This window comes from Thamnophis sirtalis, unplaced genomic scaffold (assembly GCF_051295495.1).
Source record: "Thamnophis sirtalis isolate CommonGarterSnake01/CBP01778 unplaced genomic scaffold, rThaSir2_p1.2 scaffold_4, whole genome shotgun sequence".
In the NCBI taxonomy this organism is placed as follows: Eukaryota; Metazoa; Chordata; class Lepidosauria; order Squamata; family Natricidae; genus Thamnophis; species Thamnophis sirtalis.
The window spans coordinates 93920190-93944729 of record NW_028261384.1 but is presented as its reverse complement, the minus strand read 5'-3'; the positions used below and the strand labels follow the sequence as shown (position 1 = coordinate 93944729).

Genomic DNA, 24540 nt, shown 5'->3' with positions numbered 1-24540 from the left:
CATGGAACTGCCAGAGGACTGGAAAAGAGCTGATGTGGTTCTCATCTTCAAAAAAGGGGAAAAAAATAGATCCAGGAAACTATAGAGCTATCAGCCTGACCTCAATACCAGGAAAGATTCTGGGAAAGATAATCAAGCAATGAATTAGTAAACACCTAGAAGTAAACAAAGTAATAGCCAATAGCCAACATGGGTTTGTCAAAAACAGATCATGCCAGACTAATCTTATTGCATTCTTTTGACAAAGTGACAAAATTAGTGGACCAGAGGAATGCCGTTGATATAGTTTACTTGGACTTCAGTAAGGCATTTGATAAGATAGACCATAACCTACTACTAGATAAAGTAGAAGAATGTGGGTTGGACAGCATCACCACCAGATGGATTCGTAACTGGCTGACCAACCACACTCAACATGTAGTCGTCAATGGAACTGCATCTACATAGAGGGAAGTATGCAGTGGAGTACCCCAAGGCTCTGTTTTAGGCCCAGTACTCTTCAACATCTTCATCAATGATTTGGATGAGGGAATAAATGGGGAACTCATCAAATTTGCAGATGACACCAATCTGGCAGGAATAGCCAACACTCCAGAAGATAGGCTTAAGATACAGAAGGATATTGATAAACTTGAACATTGGGCACTATCTAATAAAATGAAATTCAATGGTGAAAAGAATAAGGTTCTACATTTAGGCAAGATGTACAGGTACAGGTGGGACCTTGCTCAATAGTAGTAACTGTGAGAGGGATCTTGGAATCCTAGTGGACAACCATTTAAATATGAGCCAGCAGTGTGCAGCAGCTGCCAAAAAAGCCAACAGTTCTAGGCAACATAAACAGAGGGATAGTGTTTCCTGCCTAGGCAGGGGGTTGGGCTAGAACAGTGTTTTTCAACCTTGGCAACTTGAAGATGTCTGGACTTCAAGTCCCAGAATTCCCCAGCCAGCGAATGCTGGCTGGGGAATTCTGGGAGTTGAAGTCCAGACATCTTCAAGTTGCCAAGGTTGAAAAACACTGGGCTAGAAGACCTCCAAGGTCCATTCCAACTCTGCTATTGTATTGTATTAGAAAAACATAAATCTTTAATCACATTTATAAAGTGTAAAAAAATTATTAGAACCTCAGGGTTTTTTGATTGCAACAATTACTAATCCAATAACTATGTTGTAACTCTTTGCCAATGCAACTAAACAAGAGGACACATCCATATACTATATAATGAAAATGAAATGGGAAGCACTAAAAAAGATAGATAAAAAAACAAGAAGGCAGATATAAAATTTATATTTCATTTTAAATTGTTTATGGAGCTAAAAAGCAGTAAGCAATGAATTATTTTCTACAGGGATTATTCTGGAGAAATTATGAATAAGTAAAATGTAGGTAGAAATGAAAAATTACTGTCTTCCAACAACAAAAATGTGACATGGAGGATAGAAAAAGAGAATGAAAAATATATAAACAAAATGAGAAAGGATTAAATGTTAACTACTTATTTGCAAAAAAAAAAAAAAAGCATACAGACATATAAGAATACACAAATTCAAGAAGAGAAGGAGATGCAAACATAGTGATAGCCTTGTGCCTCACCCAGAAGCAGAGGTTGGGATAACAATCACAGAGGCCCCTATGGGATGCATTGATCTCTTAAACAGTACTATACCTTCCTACCAAAATATTTGGAGAACAAACATTGTGAAACTCCTCCTTTGTGATGCAACCTAAACAAATACACTGAACTTCTGAAATATATATTTCATGTAGAATCCCAGAGAGGGCTTTGAATCAGAGACACCTCCTTAAAGTTAAAAGTGATCTTGAATTTCTTCATTCAGTGTCAAATTCATGATTTATATTGATATGGAGCACAATACTGGCGTTGAATGTCTTAGATGAGATAATCTTACATTTTAAATTGCTGCCACTTAATTTGAACGTTATTAAAGACTAAATAGCCAAGACTCAAAAAAGACATTGCCCCTCATTTTGCTACCATCTCTTGTTACCCCTGCACATGTTCCCTTCATCTATATTGTTGATTCCATTACAGATACTAATCTAAGCCAAAGGATGTATATACTTTAATGTATGAGAAAGTGTTCTGTGGTTACAGTTCCTTTCTTAAACTCTGAAAGCTGGAAGGAGTGTGTCACTGACAGTCGTTCCTATTTTCAGAGCCTAATAAATATCTTTAAATGGCATTGTTGACAGAGTAAGATCCCTGGAAAGGACATAGCTGGAATATTTGGTTTTTAAATAAAGTCTCGGGCTGTGAGAACAGGGTTGGAGATCCCATACAACCTTACAGATTTTCCAATGATGCATAAAACTTTGAGAATAAATAGAAAAAAAGCATATTCTTATTTATTAAATGTACATGCTCCTGACTTCCAGTAAAAGAACATACTTCAAGAATATGACATAAAAAGAAATTGTACTTCCAGTTCATGGGGGGACATAGGATTTAAGCTTGCCTGCAGTATTAAATGGGTAAATCTTAACTGGTATATAGCAGCTTTTGGGAAGTTAAAAGTCATTGCTCACCCAAGAATGCCATCTATTATCAAAGGGCATGCATCACAAATCTGTTTTGTGTATAACAGTGAATTATGTTGATTACAAGTTATGCAGTGTCTAGCATTAAACTCATTGAGCTACAACTATTTGAAAAATTGTACCTTTTTCTCCTTTCCTTTCAGTTCCTCGTTACCTAGGCATGAATGTATGTGTTACAATTGAGGGAACCTTAACTATGAATAAACTTCCGATTGCCCCTCTGATTATGGGGACTCACCCTGTTGATAACAAAGGGTAAGAAAAAAAGCAACACTGGATGCTCATTAATGTTCTATAGGACACGGTCATATCTGGTCCCTTTTTTGCACGTTGCCCATTATATTCTTTTTAATGAATAAAATAGTGAGTTAAGACTCTCCCTCCCTACACATGTAATTGTCTCTGCTGTGGCCTTCAGCCACTAAAAAAAATCTGATTATTATCAAATTCTCTTTTCTTTTTTTTTAGGACACCCTCATTCTCCTCAGTTACCAGTGCCAATAGTGTTGATTTTCCAGCTTGCTTCTTTTTGAAATTTCCAAAACCAGTTCCTGTTTCTCAGGCTTTCATTCAGAAACTTCAGAATTGCACCGGTAATAACTTTTGATAAATTATTGCAAAAATTTTGTAATATCTGACAAAATTACATCTGACATTAGATGGTAGCAAAGTAGCTTTTTAAAAATGCATTCTTATTCTTTTTCACAACCTAGACTATATATTTTCCATGAACCTAATTAGAAATAGTCCTATTTTCTGCTGCTGAAATTCTCTTTTTTTTTTTAAGCCAAGCAAATGTCACATATTTATCATTATAAATAATTGTGGAAATAAATCATAGTCTGGAAAAGGATAGCATCTCAGAATAAAGTTGCACAGAGTTTTGTGGTAATAAATATGCTTCATCTTTTTCTGTTCTCCCCTGTCATTTCCCCTGCCCTGGCAAGTTACCCATAGCTACTTTCTATACTTTATCCTTTTTTTATTCTTCCTATGTTGAACAAAAAATTGTAAATATTTGAAAATCTTAATGCCAAGCAGATGGTGTACCGTGTTTCCCCGAAATTAAGACATGTCCTGATAATAAGGCCATGCCACATTTTTCTGGTGGGCAAAAATATAATCCCTCCCCCGCAAATAAGCTCCCTGGACAACCCCTCATCTCCAGGCAGAGTGCCGCTCACCAACCTAGCGGTATCCCGAAGGTGCCAAGCCACAGGAACTGGGGGCGGGGAGGCAAAGGTGATTGCGTTGCTTAGCCCCTTTGGGATACCACTAGATTGGTGAGCGACTCTGTATCCAGCTGAAGAGGGGGGTTGCCGGGCAGCTGCTCTCTTGTGAGCGGGCTCCCAAAGAGCCGGGCACAGCCTCATGGGCAAATGGCTGTGTTTTGCTGTCGCAGCAGCGTAACACAGCCATGAAGTAACTACATTCAAGAGCAGCCAACCGACAAATCCCCTTTCCAGCCGGACACAGTGCCATTCACTGATCTAGGGATATCGCCAAGCCATGTGAGCATCTGTTTGCCGCCGCCCGGCTCCCGCAGCTTGGCGCCTTCGAAATGGCAGTGAATTGTGCTCTGCACGCATGGAGAGGGTGGTTGCGCGACTACGGCCCCTCCGGGTCAGTGGATCCCGGAGAGTTCCCTGGTTCACCGAGGAACTCCGGGAGAAGAAACGCCGGAGGAGATGCCTAGAGCACCAGTGGAGGTCCGATAGGTCCGAGGCAAACCGAGCACTCTTAACCACCTGCACCAAGGACTATGTCCGAGCATTAAGAACCGCAAAAAGATCATATATTTCTTCCTTGGTTGCGTCCGCCGAGTCACGCCCAGCCGCCCTGTTCAGGATAACCCGCTCCCTCCTTAATAGGAGGGAGGCGGGAAACCCCTTGCAGGGTAGGGCTGAGGATTATGCTCAATTCTTGGCGGACAAAGTAGCTCGGTTTCGATCGGACCTGGACTCCACCGCAGTAGATCCAGCTGAGACACAGGAGGATCATTTGCCACATCAGCTCTGGGTTGAGTTCCAGGAAGTTGCCTCTGGGGATGTGGACAAGGCCATTCGAGCTGTAAGTGCCTCCACTTGTATTCTGGACCCGTGTCCCTCCTGGCTGGTGGCTAACAGCAGGGAGGTGACACATGGCTGGATCCAGGCGGTTGTCACCGCCTCCCTTCGGGAGGGGCACTTCCCCGCCGTACTCAAAACGGCGGTGGTGAGACCCCTCCTGAAGAAACCATCGTTAGATCCAGCCATTTTAAACAACTTTCGTCCTGTCTCCAACCTTCCCTTCTTGGGGAAGGTTGTTGAGAAGGTGGTGGCCTTTCAGCTTCAACGGGCCTTGGAGGAAGCTAGCTATCTTGACCCCTTCCAGTCCGGCTTCAGACCTGGTTACAGCACAGAAACCGCTTTGGTCGCATTGACCGATGATCTCTGGAGGGCCAGAGATGGAGGCTATGCGTCCATCCTGGTTCTCCTTGACCTCTCAGCGGCTTTCGATACCATCGACCATGGTATCCTTCTGCGACGACTGCGGGAGGTGGGAGTGGGAGGCACTGTTCTGCGGTGGTTCTCCTCCTACCTCTCGGACAGGTCGCAGTCGGTGTTAGTCGGGGGGCAGAGATCGTCCCTGAGGCCCCTAACATGTGGGGTACCCCAGGGTTCGGTCCTATCACCCCTACTATTTAACATATACATGAAACCGCTGGGCGAGATCATTCGGAGGCACGGTATAAAATACCACCAATATGCGGACGATACACAATTGTATCTGTCCGCCCCGTGCCAACTCAATGAAGCGGTGGACGTGATGAACCAGGGTCTGGAGGCCGTTAAGAACTGGATGAGTGTTAACAAACTGGTACTCAACCCGGATAAGACCGAGTGGCTGTTGTGTTTCCCCCCCAATAATTTGGCTAATTCACCAACGCTTAGGCTGGGGGGTCAAATTCTATACCCCTCAGATAGGGTCCGCAACTTAGGAGTCCTCCTGGATCCACAGCTGACTCTTGATCACCAGCTGTCGGCTGTGACCAGGGGGGCATTTGCCCAGGTTCGCCTGGTCCGTCAGTTGCGGCCCTACTTAGATCGGGGGGCTCTCACAACAGTCACTCGAGCCCTTGTGATCTCTAGACTGGAATACTGCAATGGGCTCTACATGGGGTTGCCCCTGAAGTGCATCCGGCGACTACAGCTAGTCCAAAATGCAGCCGCGCGAGTGATAGTGGGCGCACCGCGGTTTGCCCACGTTACACCCGTCCTCCGCGAGCTGCACTGGCTACCTGTTGGTCTCCGGGTGCGCTTCAGGATATTGATGACCATCTTTAAAGCACTCCATGGTAGTGGATCTGGGTACTTGAGAGACCGCCTTCTGCCGATTACCTCCCTAAATCGACCAATTAGATCGCACAGACTGGGCCTCCTCCGAATTCCATCTGCCAGTCAATGCCGACTGGCGACCACACGGAGGAGAGCCTTTTCTGTTGCTGCCCCGACCCTATGGAACGAGCTCCCCATGGAGATCCGCACCCTCACCACTATCCAGACCTTCCGCGCAGCCCTCAAGATCTGGCTCTCCCAGCAGGCCTGGGGATAGGCTCCTAATTACCCGCCCGAGTGTTTGATTGCTGAATGAAAGTTGGGTTTTATTATTTTTCTGTTGTTCACATATTGCTTTGTTTTGACCTTGCACCTCCCCTCCCCTGTGGTTGTAAGCCGCCCTGAGTCCCCTCGGGGAAAAGGGCGGCATATAAATCCCAATAAATACCTAAATACCTAAATAGCTGTTCCGCTCTTGCTTGTACACCTCCCAGCCTCACGATGCCCTGGCCCAGCTCTCTCCGCAGAGCCAGGGGACCTCTGCTGCCGCTGCCGCCACATGACTTTTTCTGCAGCTTCCAAACTGAGTCTTCTGGTAGTGGCCACTCTGGGCGTACGCTCTATGGTTGGCCAAGACAATCTCAATCTTATACGGGAAAAGACCCGAATACAACAAGACCAGCATATGTGTTTGTGTGTGTTGCATTTGTGCTGATAAATAAATGCTGATATAGTTCTCCTTTAGTTCTACAAGTCTGCCTTCAGCCTCAAATTCAAAACAGAGATATTATGCTAATACACTTAGTTAAAATGTTGGGAGAGAAATGAGGGAAAAGGCACAGGTTTTCTAATATATTAAATCTATTGATGATTATACATTTTTATCACCCAAGTATAGTACTCTCTCGGTGGACCATGTTAACTTTGAGGCTGTCTTTATTATATAATTAATGATATAATCCTTGCCAAATGGGAATGTATTTGTCTATTAAACATTTGTGGCATCTGGGAAGATAATTATGGCAATTCCATAGTGCAGTAAGTTCTTCCCTCACCCCCTCCCTTTGGAGGAATTGCACTAAACAATACAATATTCCCTCAACTGCAATGTAATAATAGCTGTTCTTCAGTTAAATCTCTGGGGCTGATAATATTTTTTTACTATTTCTAGGTATCCCGCTGTTTGACACTACTCCAACCTATGTCCCATTATATGAGCTCATCACACAGTTTGAGCTATCCAAGGAGGAGGAGGAGGAGGATCCTTGTCCATTGCACAATACTATGCGCTTTTATGCTGTAAGTTATCAAGTGAGGGAGTAATATATGAGCTAGGCAAGTTCTAAGTATAGAATTTTCGGAACACCAGAAAAATATTAATACATAGTGCTATAAATATAGTTGTGTTTTATTTTGTAATGCCTTTAGGTTTGAACTGAGAATTTCATTACTATTTAACTGAGAAGTCCTATATTGATTTGAGATAGGTTACAACCTAATTGGGACCAGAATTTCCATTACTAAGCAAAGCAATTGTTAAGGAAAACATCACATGACCATATCACTTAGCAAAGGCACAGGCAGTTAGGCTAGGACTTCAGACTGTCTGACCTTTCAGCCACCTTTCATAGCATGGTGTGTGGGTGTGTGGGTGTGTGTACAGCAGCAGAATACAGCAACCTCTTATCTTGGCCACGCTTGCAGGATGACCAATAGATTGGGAGGTAGAGATACGCTGATTTGGCGGGGGATGAGGGAGAGTTGAAATGGAGGCAGTTTGCACAGGGCAAGAAAACGTTACCACAGGACGCTGCAATAGTTTTAAATGCGGCTCAGTCACTAAGCACTCAAATTTTGATCACATGACTAAGAATGCTGCAGTGCCATAACTTTGAGGACCTGTGGTAAGTCAATTTTTTTCAGTGGCGTCATCATTTGAATGATGTTAAACAAATGAACATAACCCAGGGACTACCTATAGGCTAATTTCTTTTCCTGTCTTCTCTTTTTTCATTTTATATTCACCATTCTGGGATTAATCTTCTCTTAAGTTATTCTAAATATGCCTACTTAGGCTTAGACCTAGAATAACTTTATTGTCACTTTAAATGCACGCTAATCGGGGTTCACCGACAAAACCGCGAAGCCCTTTTCCGCCAACATAACCACAGAGGGCAAATCCGCACCATCTGAAGCACTAAGCAAAATGCGACCCTAGCGCGCAGACATCCGCGCCTTCCGAAGCACTCAGCAAAATGCTTTTACTAGCATTCAAAAGCTAACCCTAACCCGAAACATAACCCGAAACATAACGCTAACCCTAAACATAAACCTAAACCCTAACCCTTACCTTAAATCTGCTTTCTGATGCCGCGCTGTTGCAAAGCGCCCTTCGGTCACCACGCTGCTGTCGGCGCGGTGATGATGTCGCTGTTTTAGCGATGTGGTGTTGTCGGCGCGCTTTTGTCGTGCGCACTTTTGTCAGGTCACGGCTAATCGGCATACATTAAAATGAAATTTTTTTGCCTACAGCTCTCAAAGATTCACCACCTTCAATATGCACTATATAAACATGACTAAATAAATTAATAAATATGTATACACCCACATATAATATCTTACCTTGAAGTGAACTCCATAGAATTCAGTAGAATTTCTTCTTGTAGATGTTTATGGGGATCACTGTTAATTTCTCTATCATACTGTTCATTTTATATGTAAGAGCAATAGCACCTCTATTTTGGTGGTAAATCTGAAAAATTCTTTTTTAGACAGTAATTTGCTTTGTGTCCCAAAGGTGCTTTTTCAAGAGGCAATTGGACTTTCTGGTTTTTCTTTGAAGATATTTCGCTTTTTTTTTTTTTTTTTTTTTTTTTTTTTTTTGAAGAAGCTTCTTGGCTGAGAAGCAAATTATCTTCAAAGAAAAACCAGAAAGTCCAGTTGCCTCTTAAAAAAAGCACCTTTGGGATAGTTTGTTTTGTGTTTTATTTGCTTTTTTCTTAATCTACAGAATTATTTATTTTATGTACCTGAGAATTATCTAGAGAGAATTATAAACACTACCCTTTTTGAATAGTAGTTTCAATGTCATACTGTTACAAATGCTACCAATTTGGTTTTCTATCCCAGAGAACAAAGCTCAGTAGGTCTGTAACAGTCTTCTGCATTTTAAAGATTTTCTTCAGTGTTCCAGCAATATAGAGAAAATAATCTTTCTGGTTTCCAAACTGGAATAGTTACAGAAAAATAGAAATGGTTAAGGACATTTTTTCTTCCTTTATCACACTCTTGTTGACATAACATTCTCTTGTTATAATAGTATAACATTGACATAATAAAGATAACAAAATTTTGAAAAATCTCCTACAACATCAATCCTGTATAGGACTTTTTTTTTTCAAACTCAAGCAATGCATTGTTATGGTGTATTGCTATAAATTTCCAAGGGGTTCTATAAACCATCTCCCACTTTCTGTTTTTAGGGGTTTTTATTTTAACTTCCTCTCTTTATCAGTTCTGCCAATAGCCATTTTGAAAGCTTGTAACTCTTAGACATCTTTTAAGATTTTATGTATGTACAGTATGTATGGTTCTTTATCTATAATGTGCCTAATTCTGTTTATAGTACTTAGTTGAGCCTTATCTTTTAATAAACCCTTTTATTGCCAAATAAGTAGTATGCAATCTAAATTAGAATAAAAAATCTATTATTTTTTGATATCACATTATTTACCTGGAATGGAAATTAAAGGATAATTTCTTTATGACATGGGCAAACCCAGAAAAAGGATCTTTCTTAACTGTTGGATGTTGGATTTAAAGCATTATATATTAATTTATTCCTGGAAGAGTCAGTTAAAATTTAACATGTTAGGGGTTAATTTTATTTTAAAATGCCTATGAAAAGTAATCAGAATGTTAGACTTGTACTATATAAGAACATAAGTCATAAGTAAACTCTGTAATGGAACCTAAATAAAGTAGTCAAATGTAGATCAAAGCAGTCTTTTGCTGTCTATGTGCAGGTAATTTTAGATACTTTTGTAACGAACCCAATAATTGATACTGATTGCTGAGTTTAATAGGAATTGAATATTTGCTGAATTGAGAAAGAATGCTTTCAATGTTATTATTTTGTCCCACATTATTAAATGTACAACATGTTTGTTACTATATACATTCCAGGATTAAGTAGTTCTCCATTGGAATACATCTCCTTTACTTCAGTAAACACACATAGTTGTTAGATATTGTAAGAGATGTATGCTAAATATCTGAATCGTTCCAATATGATTACCATATTTTTCAGAGTATAAGACACACCTCCCCCCCCTTAAAAGAGCATGGAAATGTTGGTGCATCTAGCGAAGCCCTGCCCCCGCATCCCATTTTTGTGAAAAATGGGCCATTTTTCACCAAAACGGGGGAGTTTTTGCCTTCCCCCACCCCCCAGAAGCACTCTTTAGGCTTCAGCAGGGCTGGGGGAAGGGGGAAAGCCCTAGAGAGTACTTCTGGGGGCGGGGGAGGACAAAAAACTTTTTCTTACTTACCTCTTCAAAATCTTAGTGCGTCTTATACACTGGTACATCTTATAGTCTGAAAAATACGGTAATTTGGTACATTTTCTTCGTAAGATACTTTAAATTTTGGGAACAATATAACTTAAATATTTTTAAATGTGTAACTTTCCCGTGGATAAAATCTACCATATCTATATGGTCACTAGGAATTGAAACAACTTTGTGGTGAATAATCAATAAACTCTGGCCTTGAAAGGTGATTCAGTTCACCTCTGTAAGGCATTTGCTTTGTTATATTCCCCCCTGCTTTATGTAATATGTGTTCATATATTTCAAATTCCAGGCCTTGCCAGGACAACAGCACTGTTATTTCCTCAACAAAGATGCCCCATTGCCAGATGGACGAAGCCTTCAAGGAACACTGCTTAATAAGATTGCTTTCCACCATCCTAGTCGAGTACCTCTCATTCTCAGTATGATCAGGCATCAGGTGGCTTACAATACACTAATAGGCAGCTGTGTCAAACGAACTGTTTTAAAAGAAGGTAAGTACTATTGCTTCCTTTAAAAGGAAACACCCAAAGAATGTTGTTATATCCAGTACAGATAGTCCTCAACTTACCACACAGTTTGTTTAGTGACAATTCAAATTTATAACAGCACGGCTAAATGCTGTGACCATTTTTCACACTTACAACTATTGCAGCATCCCCATGGTCACTTGATCAAAATTCAGACACAGACAGCTGATTCATATTTATGAGATTTGCAGTGTCCCAGGGTCATGTAATCACCTTTTGTGCCCTTCTGACAAGCAAAGTCAATGGGGAAGTCAGATTCACTTAACAGTGTTACTAACAAATGTAGTGATTCACTTAAAACATTTGTGTCAAGAAAAATCATACAATGGGGCAAAACTCGCTTAATAACTATTTTGTTTAACATCAGAAATTTTAGGTTAACTTGTGGACATAAGTCAAGAACTACCTATAATATATTTATCTATATTTGCATGCTATTGTGCATCTTTTGTCTCAAGAATTATAGTAGGTTGTATATCTATTTGAAAGATAGACAAGTTCCAGTATTGGATTTATAGACTTTATTTGGTTATTTGGTTTGATTTGGCATCACCCAGCTCAAAAGACCTTGAAAATTTTGAAGTACATGATTAGTACAAGCAGGCATAAATTCAATTTTTGCGAAGTGTTATTTTTTTCCAGATGAAACTTAAAACATCTTTTGTAGTTGAAAATATCTTTTACAGAGAAAATTGGATAAAATTAGAACAGTATTGACATGGTGCCTGTATTTTAGACAGTAATTAGAAATAATTTAAATTATGATTTTGGCATGTTGAATTTAAAACTAATTTTGTATGAAACCTAAATGTATCAGTATTTTCCCAACAAAAATACTTTATTTGTTTGTTGGAGGCATGAAGTGAGTACAGAATATGTTAGATACTTAGATAATATTAAAAATAAGATAAATGAAATCAAATTACAGTTAGGAGAATTTGTTGTCTCTCCCCCAAGGAATCCAGATTGGCGAGTTTAGGATTTTTTCACTATAGCCTTGCAGCAAATCTGTGAGATAGGTTAAGTTACAAATGGCAACATATGGCCATTAGGATATTTTTAGACTGCAATTCTTGTCAGTCTCACCATTGACCTTTTTGATCTTGGCTAATATATAAATGAGAGTCACAGATAAGAGCAAACAGCAGAGAGAAAAACAGTTGCAATAGTCCTACAGATATCCCTTACATTTTTGAAGAGACTTCATCTCAGAATTGTTTAAAAAATATTAGCTGTCTTTTTATCATCAGGAATGGTTCTTCTACCAAGATTAAACATATCTTTCACTTTCATTTGCATATTTTCCTTAGAATTGTTTCCAAGAGCAACTAAATTCAATTGGAATAGGCAGAGTACAAAGTAATAAAAACTAAAAATGGCAACAAAATATATAGTAGTTTATAAACACATAACATGATTTAGGCAGCTATGATGAATCAGTGAACTGAGCACAGTTTTGTTCTATGCAGAGGACAAGGCAGTCTTATCAGAAAGGGAGATGGTAGATTTCTGTATCTCTCAACAAATGTGCAAGCCTCTAAAGAAATGAGTATTTTATTCTAAAAGTGCAAAGCTTTTAAGTTTTTCAGAACTCAACAAGCAAACAACAGTTAGCAACCAATTAACTGAACCAGAACTGCAGTATTACTGATGGTTCTGTCATTCCCTAACATCAATTCTATTTGGGAAGATCTTTTATTAAATCACATTTAACACACACACACACTGATTTAGCTCTGAAAAGTTTTTTTATGGGGACAACAAATTATCTAATCTTGCCTTCAAATCTATTTTCCAATGTCATAAATAAATTGCAAATAAAAACATGAATGTTTCTTATTTCCTTGACTTTCATTATAAAGTGAACAGTGTTCTCTGGAATGTCAAAGGCTTATTGATATCCATACTTAAACAAGTATTTTTCTTTTGGCTATATTACCAAGTTGTGGGGTTTTTTTTCAGATTCCCCTGGCATCCTGCAGTTTGAAGTCTGCCCTCTTTCTGACGCTTGCTTCAGTGTATCTTTTCAGCACCCTGTTAATGACTCCTTAGTTTGTGGTGAGTTGCAGGAAGGAGGAGGATTGGGGCAAGATATATGTATAAACTGAGAGCCAGTTTCATCTAGTGGCTAAGACACTAGACTAGAAAGCAGCGACCACATTCCACTTTAACTATGAAAACCAACTGGGTAACCTTGGGCCAGTCACATTCTCAGCCCAACTCACATCGCAAGGTTGTTTTTGTGGGAGAAATTGGAGAAGAAAAGTGTGTTGGATATGTTTGCTGCCTTGAGTTATTTATAAAAATAATAAAGGCAGAATACAAATAAATAAACTGGCATTGATTGAAAATTGACTTATTTCAATAACATTCTGCTTATGAATTTTGTCTTTCAGTGGTAATGGATGTACAAGATTCTACCCATGTAAACTGTAAATTGTACAAAGGGCTTTCTGATGCACTCATCTGCACAGATGATTTCATTGCAAAGGTTGTTCAAAGGTATGTCTTCTTAAACAAAAACCCCCAATGACTTAAAACTAGTAAAATATAAAAGTGGTTATTCAAATAGCTTTCACCATAAATCCTTACTGCTTTTCTGTTTCATACACTGCTATTTTTCAGATGCTACTACAATAGCAAAAAAAAGCCTCCCTCAGTGCAACACTATTCTCAATTTACTTTGCCTAATTTTTTCAAAGCTATACAACAAGATTGGCCAGATTCATGTACTATATTAAGATATAATGTACTTTGTTTTGTTATGGCTTCACATAGTAAATCCAGGCAATATAGATTGTAAGTAGTAGTTTACAGATTCAAAATGTGTATGAATTGGGCCATTAGATTTAGATTTATTAACATTTGTATGCCGCCCACTCCCATTGGGACTCTGGACGGCTTACAGACAAGACAAAAGAAACATATATTAAAAAATTTAAAATAAGGATACAAGTATTAAAATTTCACACCATGCATACTGTTAGAGTGGGGCTGGATACTAATCAACAGCCCCAGGCCTGCCGGAATAGCCAGGTCTTAGTGGCTTTATGGAAGGCAGGAAGAGTAGTAAAGGTCCGGATCTGTACGGGTAAATCGTTCCATAGGGCCGGAGCAGCTACAGAGAAGGCCCTCCCCCGGGGAGCCGCCAACCGACATTGACCGGCCGACAGCACCCGGAGGAGGCCCAATCTGTGTGATCTTATTGGTCGTTGGGAGGTAAATGGCAGGAGGCGGTCTCTCAGGTAGCCAGGTCCTAAACCATGTAGGGCTTTAAAAGTAACGACTAGCACCTTGAAGCGCGTCCGGAGACCAATGGGGAGCCAGTGCAGCTCACGGAGGATAGGTGTAACATGGGTGTATCTAGGTACACCCAATATCGCCCGCGCGGCTGCATTCTGGACCAACTGCAGTCTTCAAACACTCTTCAGGGGCAGCCCCATGTAGAGCGCGTTACAGTAATCCAGTCTTGAGGTAACCAGGGCATGAGTGACCATCCGAAGGGTCTCCCGGTCCAGATAGGGCCGCAACTGGTGCACCAGGTGAACCTGGGCAAAGGCCCCCCTGGTCACAGCAGACAAATGATGTTCTAACTTCAGCTGTGGATCCAGGAGGACACCCAAATTGCGGACCCTCTCTGAGGGGTGTATAATTTCACCCCCCAGGCTAAGCGGTGGAATGACTGGACCATCCTTGGGAGGGAGCATCAATAGCCACTCGGTCTTGTCGGGATTGAGTGCAAGCTTGTTCGCTCCCATCCAGATCCTGACAGCCTCCAGGCACTGGCACATCACTTCCACTGCTTCACTGAGTTGGCACGGGGTGGACAGATACAATTGTGTATCGTCAGCGTATTGGTGATATTTAATCCCGTGCCAGCATATGATCTCACCCAGCGGCTTCATGTAGATATTAAATAGGGGGGACAGAACCGAACCCTGCGGCACCCCATATTTGAGGGGCCTAGGGGGCGATCTCTGCCCTCCAACCAACACCGACTGCGACCTGTCTGAGAGGTAGGAGGAGAACCATCGTAGGACGGTGCCTCCCACTCCCATCTCCCGTAACCGTTGCAGAAGGATACCATGGTCGATGGTATCGCAGGCCGCTGAGAGGTCAAGAAGTACTAGGATAGAGGAATGTCCTCTATCCCTGGCCCGCCAGAGATCATCGATCAGCACGACCAAAGCAATTTTGGTGCCGTAACAAGGCCTGAAACCCAACTGAAAGGGATCCAAATAATCTGTTTCATCCAAGGTCCGGCGGAATTGAACGGCCACCACCTTCTCAACAACCTTCCCTACGAAAGGGAGGTTGGAGACTGGACGATAGTTGTTCAAGATGGCTGGGTCCAGGGAAGGTTTTTTAAGGAGGGGTCTCACCACCGCATCCTTTAGAGGGTGCGGGAAGGATCCCTCCCGAAGTGAGGTGTTAACAATCCTCTGGAATCAGCCACATGTCACCTCCCTGCTGGGAGTGGCACTCACCGCTCCCATGGCCTTGTCCACTTCCTCAGGAGCGACAAGTTGAAACTCGCTCCATAAAATCCGATCAAGACCTTCCCCCTGTAGAGGGTCATCCGCATCCCTCCCTTTCAAGAGGGAGCGGGCTAGCCTAAACAGGGCGGCTGGGTGCGATTCTGCGGATGCAATAAGAGCAGGAAAATGCGCACATTTTGCCGCCCGTATTGCCACTAGATAAGTCCTAATAAAGGCTCTTAATTGTGTTCGGTCGGATTCAGAATTACTAGCCCTCCAGCGTCTCTTTTGGCGCTTCATCACCCGGAGTTCCTCGGTGAACCAAGGAGCCCTCCTGGATCCACTGCTGCGGAGAGGCCGTAAAGGCGCAATCCGGTTTAGAGCCTCACCCACCGCTGTATTCCACGCAGCGACCAAGGACTCTGCCGGACTGTGGGCGAGAGAGTCAGGTATCTCACCAAGCGCCGTCTGAAATCCCATAGGGTCCATCCGGAGCCTGGGGCGGAACCACCTAATCGGTTCCCCCTCCCTACAGTGGGGGATTGGTTTCCGAAAGTCAAGCCTCAATAGGAAGTGATCAGACCATGACAAGGGCAAGGTCTTAATGCCCTTCAAATCTAGATCACATCTCCACTGCTCCGAGAGAAATATGAGGTCAAGCGTGTGACCCGCTGTATGAGTCGGACCCTGAATTACCTGAGTCAAGTCCATGGCTGTCATGGAAGCCATGAACTCCTGTGCCCCGTAACGGCAGGTTGAAATCCCGCAGCACTATAAGCCTGGGGAACTCAATCGCCAGTTCGGCTACTGACTCGAGGAGCACAGGCAGGGCTGTTGTAACGCTGTTGCGAGGTAGGTACATTAGCAACAAACCCATTTGACCCCCAAGGTCCAACTTCACCAGCAGGGACTCATACCCGACAAGCTCCAGAGCAGGGATCCTACGAGAAACTAATGACCTTCGGATGATGACTGCCGCTTCCCCATCCCTTCTCTGGTGTCGTGGCTGGTGGAGCACCTGAAACCCTTCTGGGCACATTTCAGTGAGGGGGACTCCTCCCTCATGGCCCAGCCAGGATTCAGTAATACATGCCAGGTCTGCCCCCTCGTCTAATATTAGGTCCTGGATGAGGGGAGCTTTGTGAACCACAGACCTGGCATTTAGCAACAGCAGCCTGAGACCAGGGCCCTGACAACTCTCGCCATCTGGTCCTGGAGTGGAGCTAACAGGGCCGGAAGGAGGGATCGCTGAACAACTAACTTGTTCAGTGTATGATAGCATATAGGTAGTCCTTGACTTATAAACACAACTGAACCCAAAATTTCTGTTATTAAGTGAGACAGTTGTTAAATGAGTTTGTCCATTTTACAACCTTTCTTGCCATAGTTGTTAAGTGAATCATTGCTGTTAAGTTAGTAACATGGTTATAAAATGAATCTATCTTTCCTTTGATTTAGCTTGTCAGAAGGTCGCAAAAGGTGATCACATGACCCCAATGCACTGCAACCAACAAATATGAACCAGTTGCCTAGTGTCTGAATTTTGATCACATAATCATGGGGATGCTAAAAAGATCATAAATGTGAAAAATGGTCATATGTCCCTTTTTTTAGTGCCATTGTAACTTTGAACAATCACCAAATGAATGGTTGTAAGGTGAAGACTATAACATGCTTGTGAACCTAATCAGATATAATCACTTTCATGTAGAAGAAAATGTATACTACCCATTTTTTTTCTTATTCAGGGTTGGCCAACTTATTTTATAGTTAGGGACTACACATTAATTGTATTATTATCTAATTACCTCTGAGAATCAAGAATTGTGGCAATTATGTTGTTATATTGCCAGTGGGAATAAGGCGGGAAGATTTGCATCTTCCTTTGAAACAGAAATAATATGGAGAGTTAAAATACATATAGTTCTCAACTTACAACCATTAATTTATTGACAATTCTATATTCCAACAGCATGGAGTCTCTCGAGAGTGGGCGGCATACAAATCCTAATAAACACTAAATAAGTGACTTACAACCACTTCTCACAATTATGATCATCATAGTAACCCCACAATCACATGATCAAAATTTGAGCATTTGGCAACCATCATGTATTTACAATGGTTGCAATGTCATATTATTGCCATTTGAAATCTTTCTAGTGGGCTTCCGGCAAGCAAAGTCAATGGGGGAAACTGGATTCATGATTCAATAACAACTGCAACAATTTTCTTAACAAAATCAAAATTAAAAAGTCAAAATCTGGTGTAGCTTATTTAATAAATCTTGCTTAGCAATACAATTCTATGCCAATTGTTGTTATAAGTCAAGGACTACCTGTACCTAGTATAGGTGCTTATTTTTGTTAAACAGAAATTTTAATAGAGCACAGTCTAGAAGGACATAGTATTCTGAGTTTAATATAATGTAAAATAATTGTGGCACATTTTATAAAACTATTGGGCCATACTTAACTTTGTTTTTACTACAGTAATAATTTATTGTTACTTTAACAAATCAGTATGTCTTGTTTTGTTCATTTGTTAATTGAGAGAAAGATTTAAAAATATTTGGAAGGGATGGGAAAGATTATTAGAGAAAGGTCTCCATCTGTGCTTCATAGGAAGCTACTACCCTGATTTAAAAATAATGCTTAGTTGCTCTTCATTTTTTATTCAGGCAGTTATGTATTGCTTTGTGTTTTCCTAAAGAAGAAAAGTTAAGTGTATATACTACTATTTATAAAGCATCTGAACTGAATTATATTGGTTAAAAATGTGAAGTTAGACCTACCATTGTTCACATCTTTTGTGGTAAGAGTAGTTGTGCTGTTCCGAGAAAATTATTAAATAGTAGGACTAAATTTGCTTTTTACAACATTATATCTTGTAGGTGCATGTCAATTCCTGTGACTATGAGAGCCATAAGGAGGAAAGCGGAAACAATCCAAGCAGACACACCAGCTTTGTCCCTTATTGCTGAGACAGTCGAAGACATGGTGAAGAAGAATCTTCCTCCTGCAAGCAGTCCAGGATATGGCATGACTACTGGCAACAACCCAATGAGTGGCACCACCACCCCAACCAGTACTTTCCCTGGCGGCCCCATCTCCACTTTATTTAGTATGAGCATGGGCATCAAAGAAAGACATGATTCAGTGGGACATGGGGAGGACTTCAGCAAAGTGTCTCAGAACCCCATTCTTACAAGTTTGCTACAAATCACAGGCAATGTAGGTTCTACTATTGGCTCTAGTCCCACTCCTCCACACCATACACCTCCCCCTGTATCATCGCCTGCAAGCAACACCAAAAACCATCCAATGCTTATGAATCTTTTGAAGGACAATGCTGCTCAAGATTTCTCAACTCTTTATGGAAGCAGTCCACTTGAGAGACAGAACTCTTCTTCTGGTTCTCCAAGGATGGAAATGGGACCAGGGGGCAATAAGCAAAAAAAGAAAAAATCACGTGTGTTAGTGGATAAACCAAAGCATCAAACTGAAGATGACTTTCAGAGAGAGCTGTTTTCTATGGATGTTGATTCCCAGAACCCCATATTTGATGTCAACATGACCACTGACACTTTAGATACTCCTCATATTACTCCAGCACCCAGTCAGTGCAGTACCCCTCCAACAACCTATCCACAATCTATACCTCATGCCCAACCCAGTATTCAGAGAATGGTCCGGCTCTCCAGTTCAGACAGCATTGGGGCTGATGTTACAGATATTCTTTCTGACATAGCAGAAGAAGCATCTAAACTGCCAAATACCAATGAAGATTGTCCTCCTATTGGGACACCAATAAGAGACTCATCCAGTTCAGGGCATTCACAAAGTGCCCTTTTTGATCCAGATGTTTTTCAGTCAAATAACAGTGAAAACCCATATACTGATCCAGCTGATTTGATTGCTGATGCTACTGTAAGCCCAAATAGTGACTCTTCAAATCAGTTCTTCCCAGATGGAGTTGACTTTAACCCTGATCTCCTGAACAGCCAGAGCCAAAGCGGTTTTGGAGAAGACTATTTTGATGATAGCAGCCAGAGCGGAGACGCTGATGACTTCAAGGGCTTTGCACCACAAACGATAAGTACTCTGGGTGTGCAAGTACTGGGGGGAGATGGAGGGGAGAGTAAGTTCAAGGCAAGCAGCCAAGCGGACACAGTCGACTTTAGTATTATCACTGCTACCAGCAAGGCTCTGGGAGCTTCTGATGTATTGGAGCATCATAGTGGAAGCCAGAGCCCCTTGCTGAGTATGGGAGAATTGGGGAAAGATAAATCACAGAAGCGGGTCAAGGAGGGTAATGGATCTGGGAGTTCTTTAACGGGCCCTGGGCTGGATGGCAAGGGTGGAAAACGCAATCGCACCCCATCCAGTGATGGAAAGAGTAAAGAAAAGGTCCAGAAGCGGAGGAAGGTGGAGCCAGAAGGCAAATCTCCTTCTCATAGTACATCCACCAGACCTTTCACCCCACCAGCAAGCACAGGTGGCTCAAAATCTCCTGGAAGTTCAGGCAGGTCTCAAACACCCCCTGGGGTAGCTACTCCTCCCATCCCTAAAATCACCATCCAGATTCCCAAGGGAACAGTGACTGTTGGCAAACCTTCCCATGGGCAGTACACAAGCAGTGGCTCAGTCTCTTCTTTGAGCAGCAAAAGTCATCACAGTCATTCCTCCTCCTCTTCTTCGTCCTCCTCGTCATCGTCATCCTCTTCGTCTTCCTCCTCGACGTCAGGCAAAATAAAGAGCAGCAAGTCGGATGGGTCTTCGGGGTCCAAGATGAGCGGCAGCCTCTACTCAGGCCAAGGCAGCTCTGGTTCAGGTCAGTCCAAAAGCTCCACCCAATCAGTGGGCAAGCCTGGGTCCTCCCCAATCACAAAACACGGCCTCAGCAGCGGCTCTGGAGGTACCAAGATCAAACCTCAAGGGAAGCCTTCATCGCTTATGAACCCTTCCATGAGTAAACCAAACATTTCTCCTTCTCATTCTAGACCCTCGGGCGGTTCTGACAAGCTGGCCTCTCCGATGAAACCTGTTCCAGGTACTCCCCCGTCATCTAAAGCAAAGTCCCCTATTAGTTCCGGTTCTGGAGGTTCACACATTCCTGGGACAGGATCAAGTTCAAGCATGAAGTCATCTTCAGGGATGGGATCTTCCAGTTCCATGTCCCAGAAGCCACCTCCTTCTTCAAATTCTTCAATGGGATCTTCATCTTCCTTTTCATCTGGCAGCTCTTCCATGTCTTCATCTCAGAATCAGCATGGCAGTTCCAAAGGCAAGTCTCCAAGCCGAAACAAAAAGCCATCCCTGACTGCTGTCATTGACAAACTCAAACATGGGGTTGTCACCAGTGGCCCCACTGGGGAAGATTCAGTGGATGGACAAATGGTCCAGAATTCCAGTTCGTCAGGCCACTCCATGTCCTCCAAGCACAATCTGTCAGGGAATGAATTGCAGGGGAAACGAGAAAGAAGTGACAAGGAGAAATCCAAAATCCCTGCTTCAGGAGGTTCCTCTGAATCTTCCAAGAAAGCACCTGATTCAAAGAGTGTTGGAAGCACTGGAGTGGCCAAAATCATAATCAGTAAACATGATGGCGGTTCTCCTAGTATTAAAGCCAAAGTTACCTTGCAAAAACCTGGGGAAGGAAGTGGGGATGGCTTAAGGCCTCAGATATCATCTTCCAAAAATTATGGATCACCCCTGATAAGTGGATCAACTCCAAAGCATGAGCGTTGTTCTCCTAGCCACAGTAAGTCACCTGCATATACACCCCAAAATATTGACAGTGAGAGTGAATCTGGATCATCTATAGCAGAAAAATCCTATCAGAATAGCCCCAACTCTGATGATGGAGTTAGGCCTCTTCCAGAATATAGCTCAGAAAAGCATAAAAAACACAAAAAAGAAAAGAAGAAACTGAAAGATAAAGACCGTGACAGGGATCGTGACAAAGAGAGAGACAAAAAGAAATCTCACAGCATAAAGCCAGAAAGCTGGTCTAAATCTCCCATCTCTTCAGAACAGTCCCTGTCTATGACAAGCAGTGCCATCCTTACATCAGATAGACCATCTAGGCCCAGCCCTGATTTCTTGATTGGGGAGGAAGATGATGATCTCATGGATGTTGCCCTGATAAGAAATTGAGAATATTTGTAAATTGTGCGTGTGTGCAATGTTTAATTTATGTTCTTTTAAAAAATAACATTAAAATTGTGAGCATGGGTTCAAGTAAATCCAATCTGATTTGGACAGCTAATGGTGTGTGTGTGTGTATGTGTGTGTGTCAGATACACACACACACATCTATATTGGAAGCCTGTCTACCAAGAGTCTGCCACACACAAAAAAACCCTGTTCGGTTATAAGTCTGTCACTTGTTCACAAGATTGCATTCCTTTAGGCAGAGGATGAACATTACCTATTTTAATAGAAATAGATCTTCATTGCACCACTTTTATATTTCTATTTGGTGCTTAATTTTAATCTTTTTTTAACATTTAGAGTTTGGTTTTTATTATTCATATTAGGTAGAGCTTTTCATTAACAGATTATTGGAAGCAGTATCTAATACAAATTTACAGATAGAACCAATTTTGGCACTCATCCAAAAGGGTGAAGTATTTTGATATAGATGTGTTATACCTATAAGGTAATTTGACTTATTTGTGTTATAAAACTAAATTTTTAAGAGTACCTGTGTTGGAATTCATGACTGTTTCCTGTGTAACAGTTACACAATAAAGGCTATCATTTGATGAGAAGCAGAAAGGGATGGTTTTAGAAACTCTTGAACTTAAACAGAATTTAAATACTTCTGGTCTGTTTTAATTTTGTATGTATATATTCAAACCACAAAGGAGAGTAAGCATCATGTTCTTCTTTTCAGTTGGTTGTATTTTTAACATTATGTACTGAGATAATGAGTCCTCTTTGATGTATAAGCCGCTCCAGAAATGTAATATGTAAGGAGTCAATAGTACAGTATTTTAAAGAGTTGTGTTAGTTCCCAAGAGTTTGGCCAGCTCATTACCTTCTTTCACATTAGTGAAATAACAGTGAAAGCATTTACGAAAAGCACCCTTGTTTGCACTGTTATATTTTGTCATAGGAAATGTACTGAGACACCATAGACTTCCAACATTACATATGCATCTGTTTACCAGTCAATACTTCCTGTCTTCTATATTTTAACACTGACATTTGCCCAGTATTTTGAAAAACTGTGCAGCTCAGCACTCTATATGTATCTGGATTAGGCAATGGCAGCGTATGGCCACATCTGTACTGATAGATTAAACTGTGGCCTTAAAACTATGCATTCTAAATAAATTGATTTTTCCAAGGTATTATCGGGTTAATCTACTATTCTTGGATTCTGTGTATTAATGAAATATGAGGCAGCTTTCACTTAACCTGATATCCTGCAAAATAAAAATTCTTACATTTCCAACCAGCTAATTAAGAAATGTGGTAATTTTAGCCTTACACTTCTGTCAGTGCCAGCTTTGATAATGCTGTTCTAAGACACAATGGAGATGTACTTTCTTTGTATTGCTTTCTTGTTTATCAAATTTAGAGCAAGTTACATTATTGTGTCCTTACAGGTGGTTGATTGAGAATTGCACACAAAATCTATGAAATAGTAAGAATTATTTAACTGTTATTCCTTATATAGCACCATATTACAGATGTGCAATTTTTTATTGGTCAGATTGTCATGTGTTCAGTTTCTATAGTATTCCTTTTAATTGAAAATGCAAAGTTCTAAGTAACAGCAGCATAGCATTTTCAAAAGTGAAGCTTCATGAAAAGCTTGCTGTAATTCCAGACACAGTGTCATATGTAGAGAATAGAGATTCTCTTTCATTTGCAATAATTTTTGAAAATATGAATGGTGATAAGAAAACAAAATACAACTGGTTCTTTAAATTTGGGGTCCCCAACCCTCGAGCCACTGCGTGTTTGGAACTGGGTTACACAAGCAGTGTGTGAGCACGCTCAGCTCCACATGGACAAGTGGTGGGCGTGAATGCAAGTGTGCTTGCCCTGCTGCTTGCAGAGAACCATTGTCGTCACCACTGTCTGTCCACAAAGCCAGAAAGGTTGGGGATCGTTGCTTTAAATATTATTGTCTCTTCATTTCAGTGAAGAGATTCAGTATTGGCTCTAGATCCATTTTACCAGTTGGCATTAAAACCAGAATGCTGTCAGAGTCATATATTCCCCATATATATTGCGTTGCCCAAACATGTGGTACAGAATATGATTTTCTTGTTATCTTTTGTATGTGTTAGATTGAACCAATGTGCTAACTCTAGAGTTTGCTATCACATGACTAAAAAGAATAATTTTCAAAAGAATGTTTACTTATTCACAATATCCCTCAGTATTGTCACACCAACTTTCAGAAATTAAGATAGGAGAGCTACATGTTTAAATCTCAATTGCAGCAGCTTATAGATTTTTTTCTCATGTAAATATATGACCTTTACTTTCACTCTATGAACAATTTGTGTAAAGACTGCTTCCTATGACAGGTGGGTAAGGAATATATTGTATAGTAATGTTTTAGCTTCTTGAAAAGTATTTTAAACTATATGTTGGTTTTTACATATAAATAAATTTGTTTGGTAGAAATAGTTTCCTCATTTTGATTTGTCAGTTTCTATGCAGAGGAAATTCTGATTATTAAATGCTATTTTTGAAAGTCTGTTGAAATCCTGACTTAACTATAATATTTAAAATTAACTGGAAAATGTAAATAATTATATTTTTCTTATCCCCATCAATATTCAGACACAATATAATTGCAAATGCTACTTCCTTTGATTATTTGGGGGCGCATGGCAATAACATAGGATTTAATGCACTGAAAACCATTTGTCTATGCCTTCTTGTTCCTTCATTTTTATCCTTTTGTTCCTATAGACTTCATTATTAGTTGTCAGAGGGCTTATAGACCCTAAATTTATATCCAACAAACAGCAGAAACAAATGCTCCTTATTTTTATTTGTGATTTAAAATTATTGGAGAGCCATGAGAATAATACTAATGCAGGACAAATTCCTT

General features: G+C 41.0%; 1 protein-coding gene across 2 annotated transcripts in view; it reads left to right on the top strand.

Moving 5' to 3' along the window:
• The window catches only part of MED1 (mediator complex subunit 1), a 40566-nt gene extending 16454 nt beyond the window's left edge, over positions 1 to 24112 (top strand). For both annotated transcript variants that reach the window (XM_014053484.2, XM_087713451.1), the window contains 7 exons: positions 2704 to 2815; positions 3029 to 3153; positions 7049 to 7176; positions 10741 to 10942; positions 12941 to 13036; positions 13375 to 13480; positions 18350 to 24112. In XM_014053484.2, the coding sequence (XP_013908959.2) occupies positions 2704 to 2815; positions 3029 to 3153; positions 7049 to 7176; positions 10741 to 10942; positions 12941 to 13036; positions 13375 to 13480; positions 18350 to 21614 (4034 nt within the window). In that variant the 3' untranslated portion in view covers positions 21615 to 24112. The remainder of the gene's footprint in view (positions 1 to 2703; positions 2816 to 3028; positions 3154 to 7048; positions 7177 to 10740; positions 10943 to 12940; positions 13037 to 13374; positions 13481 to 18349) is intronic.
• Positions 24113 to 24540: the final 428 nt, after the last annotated feature.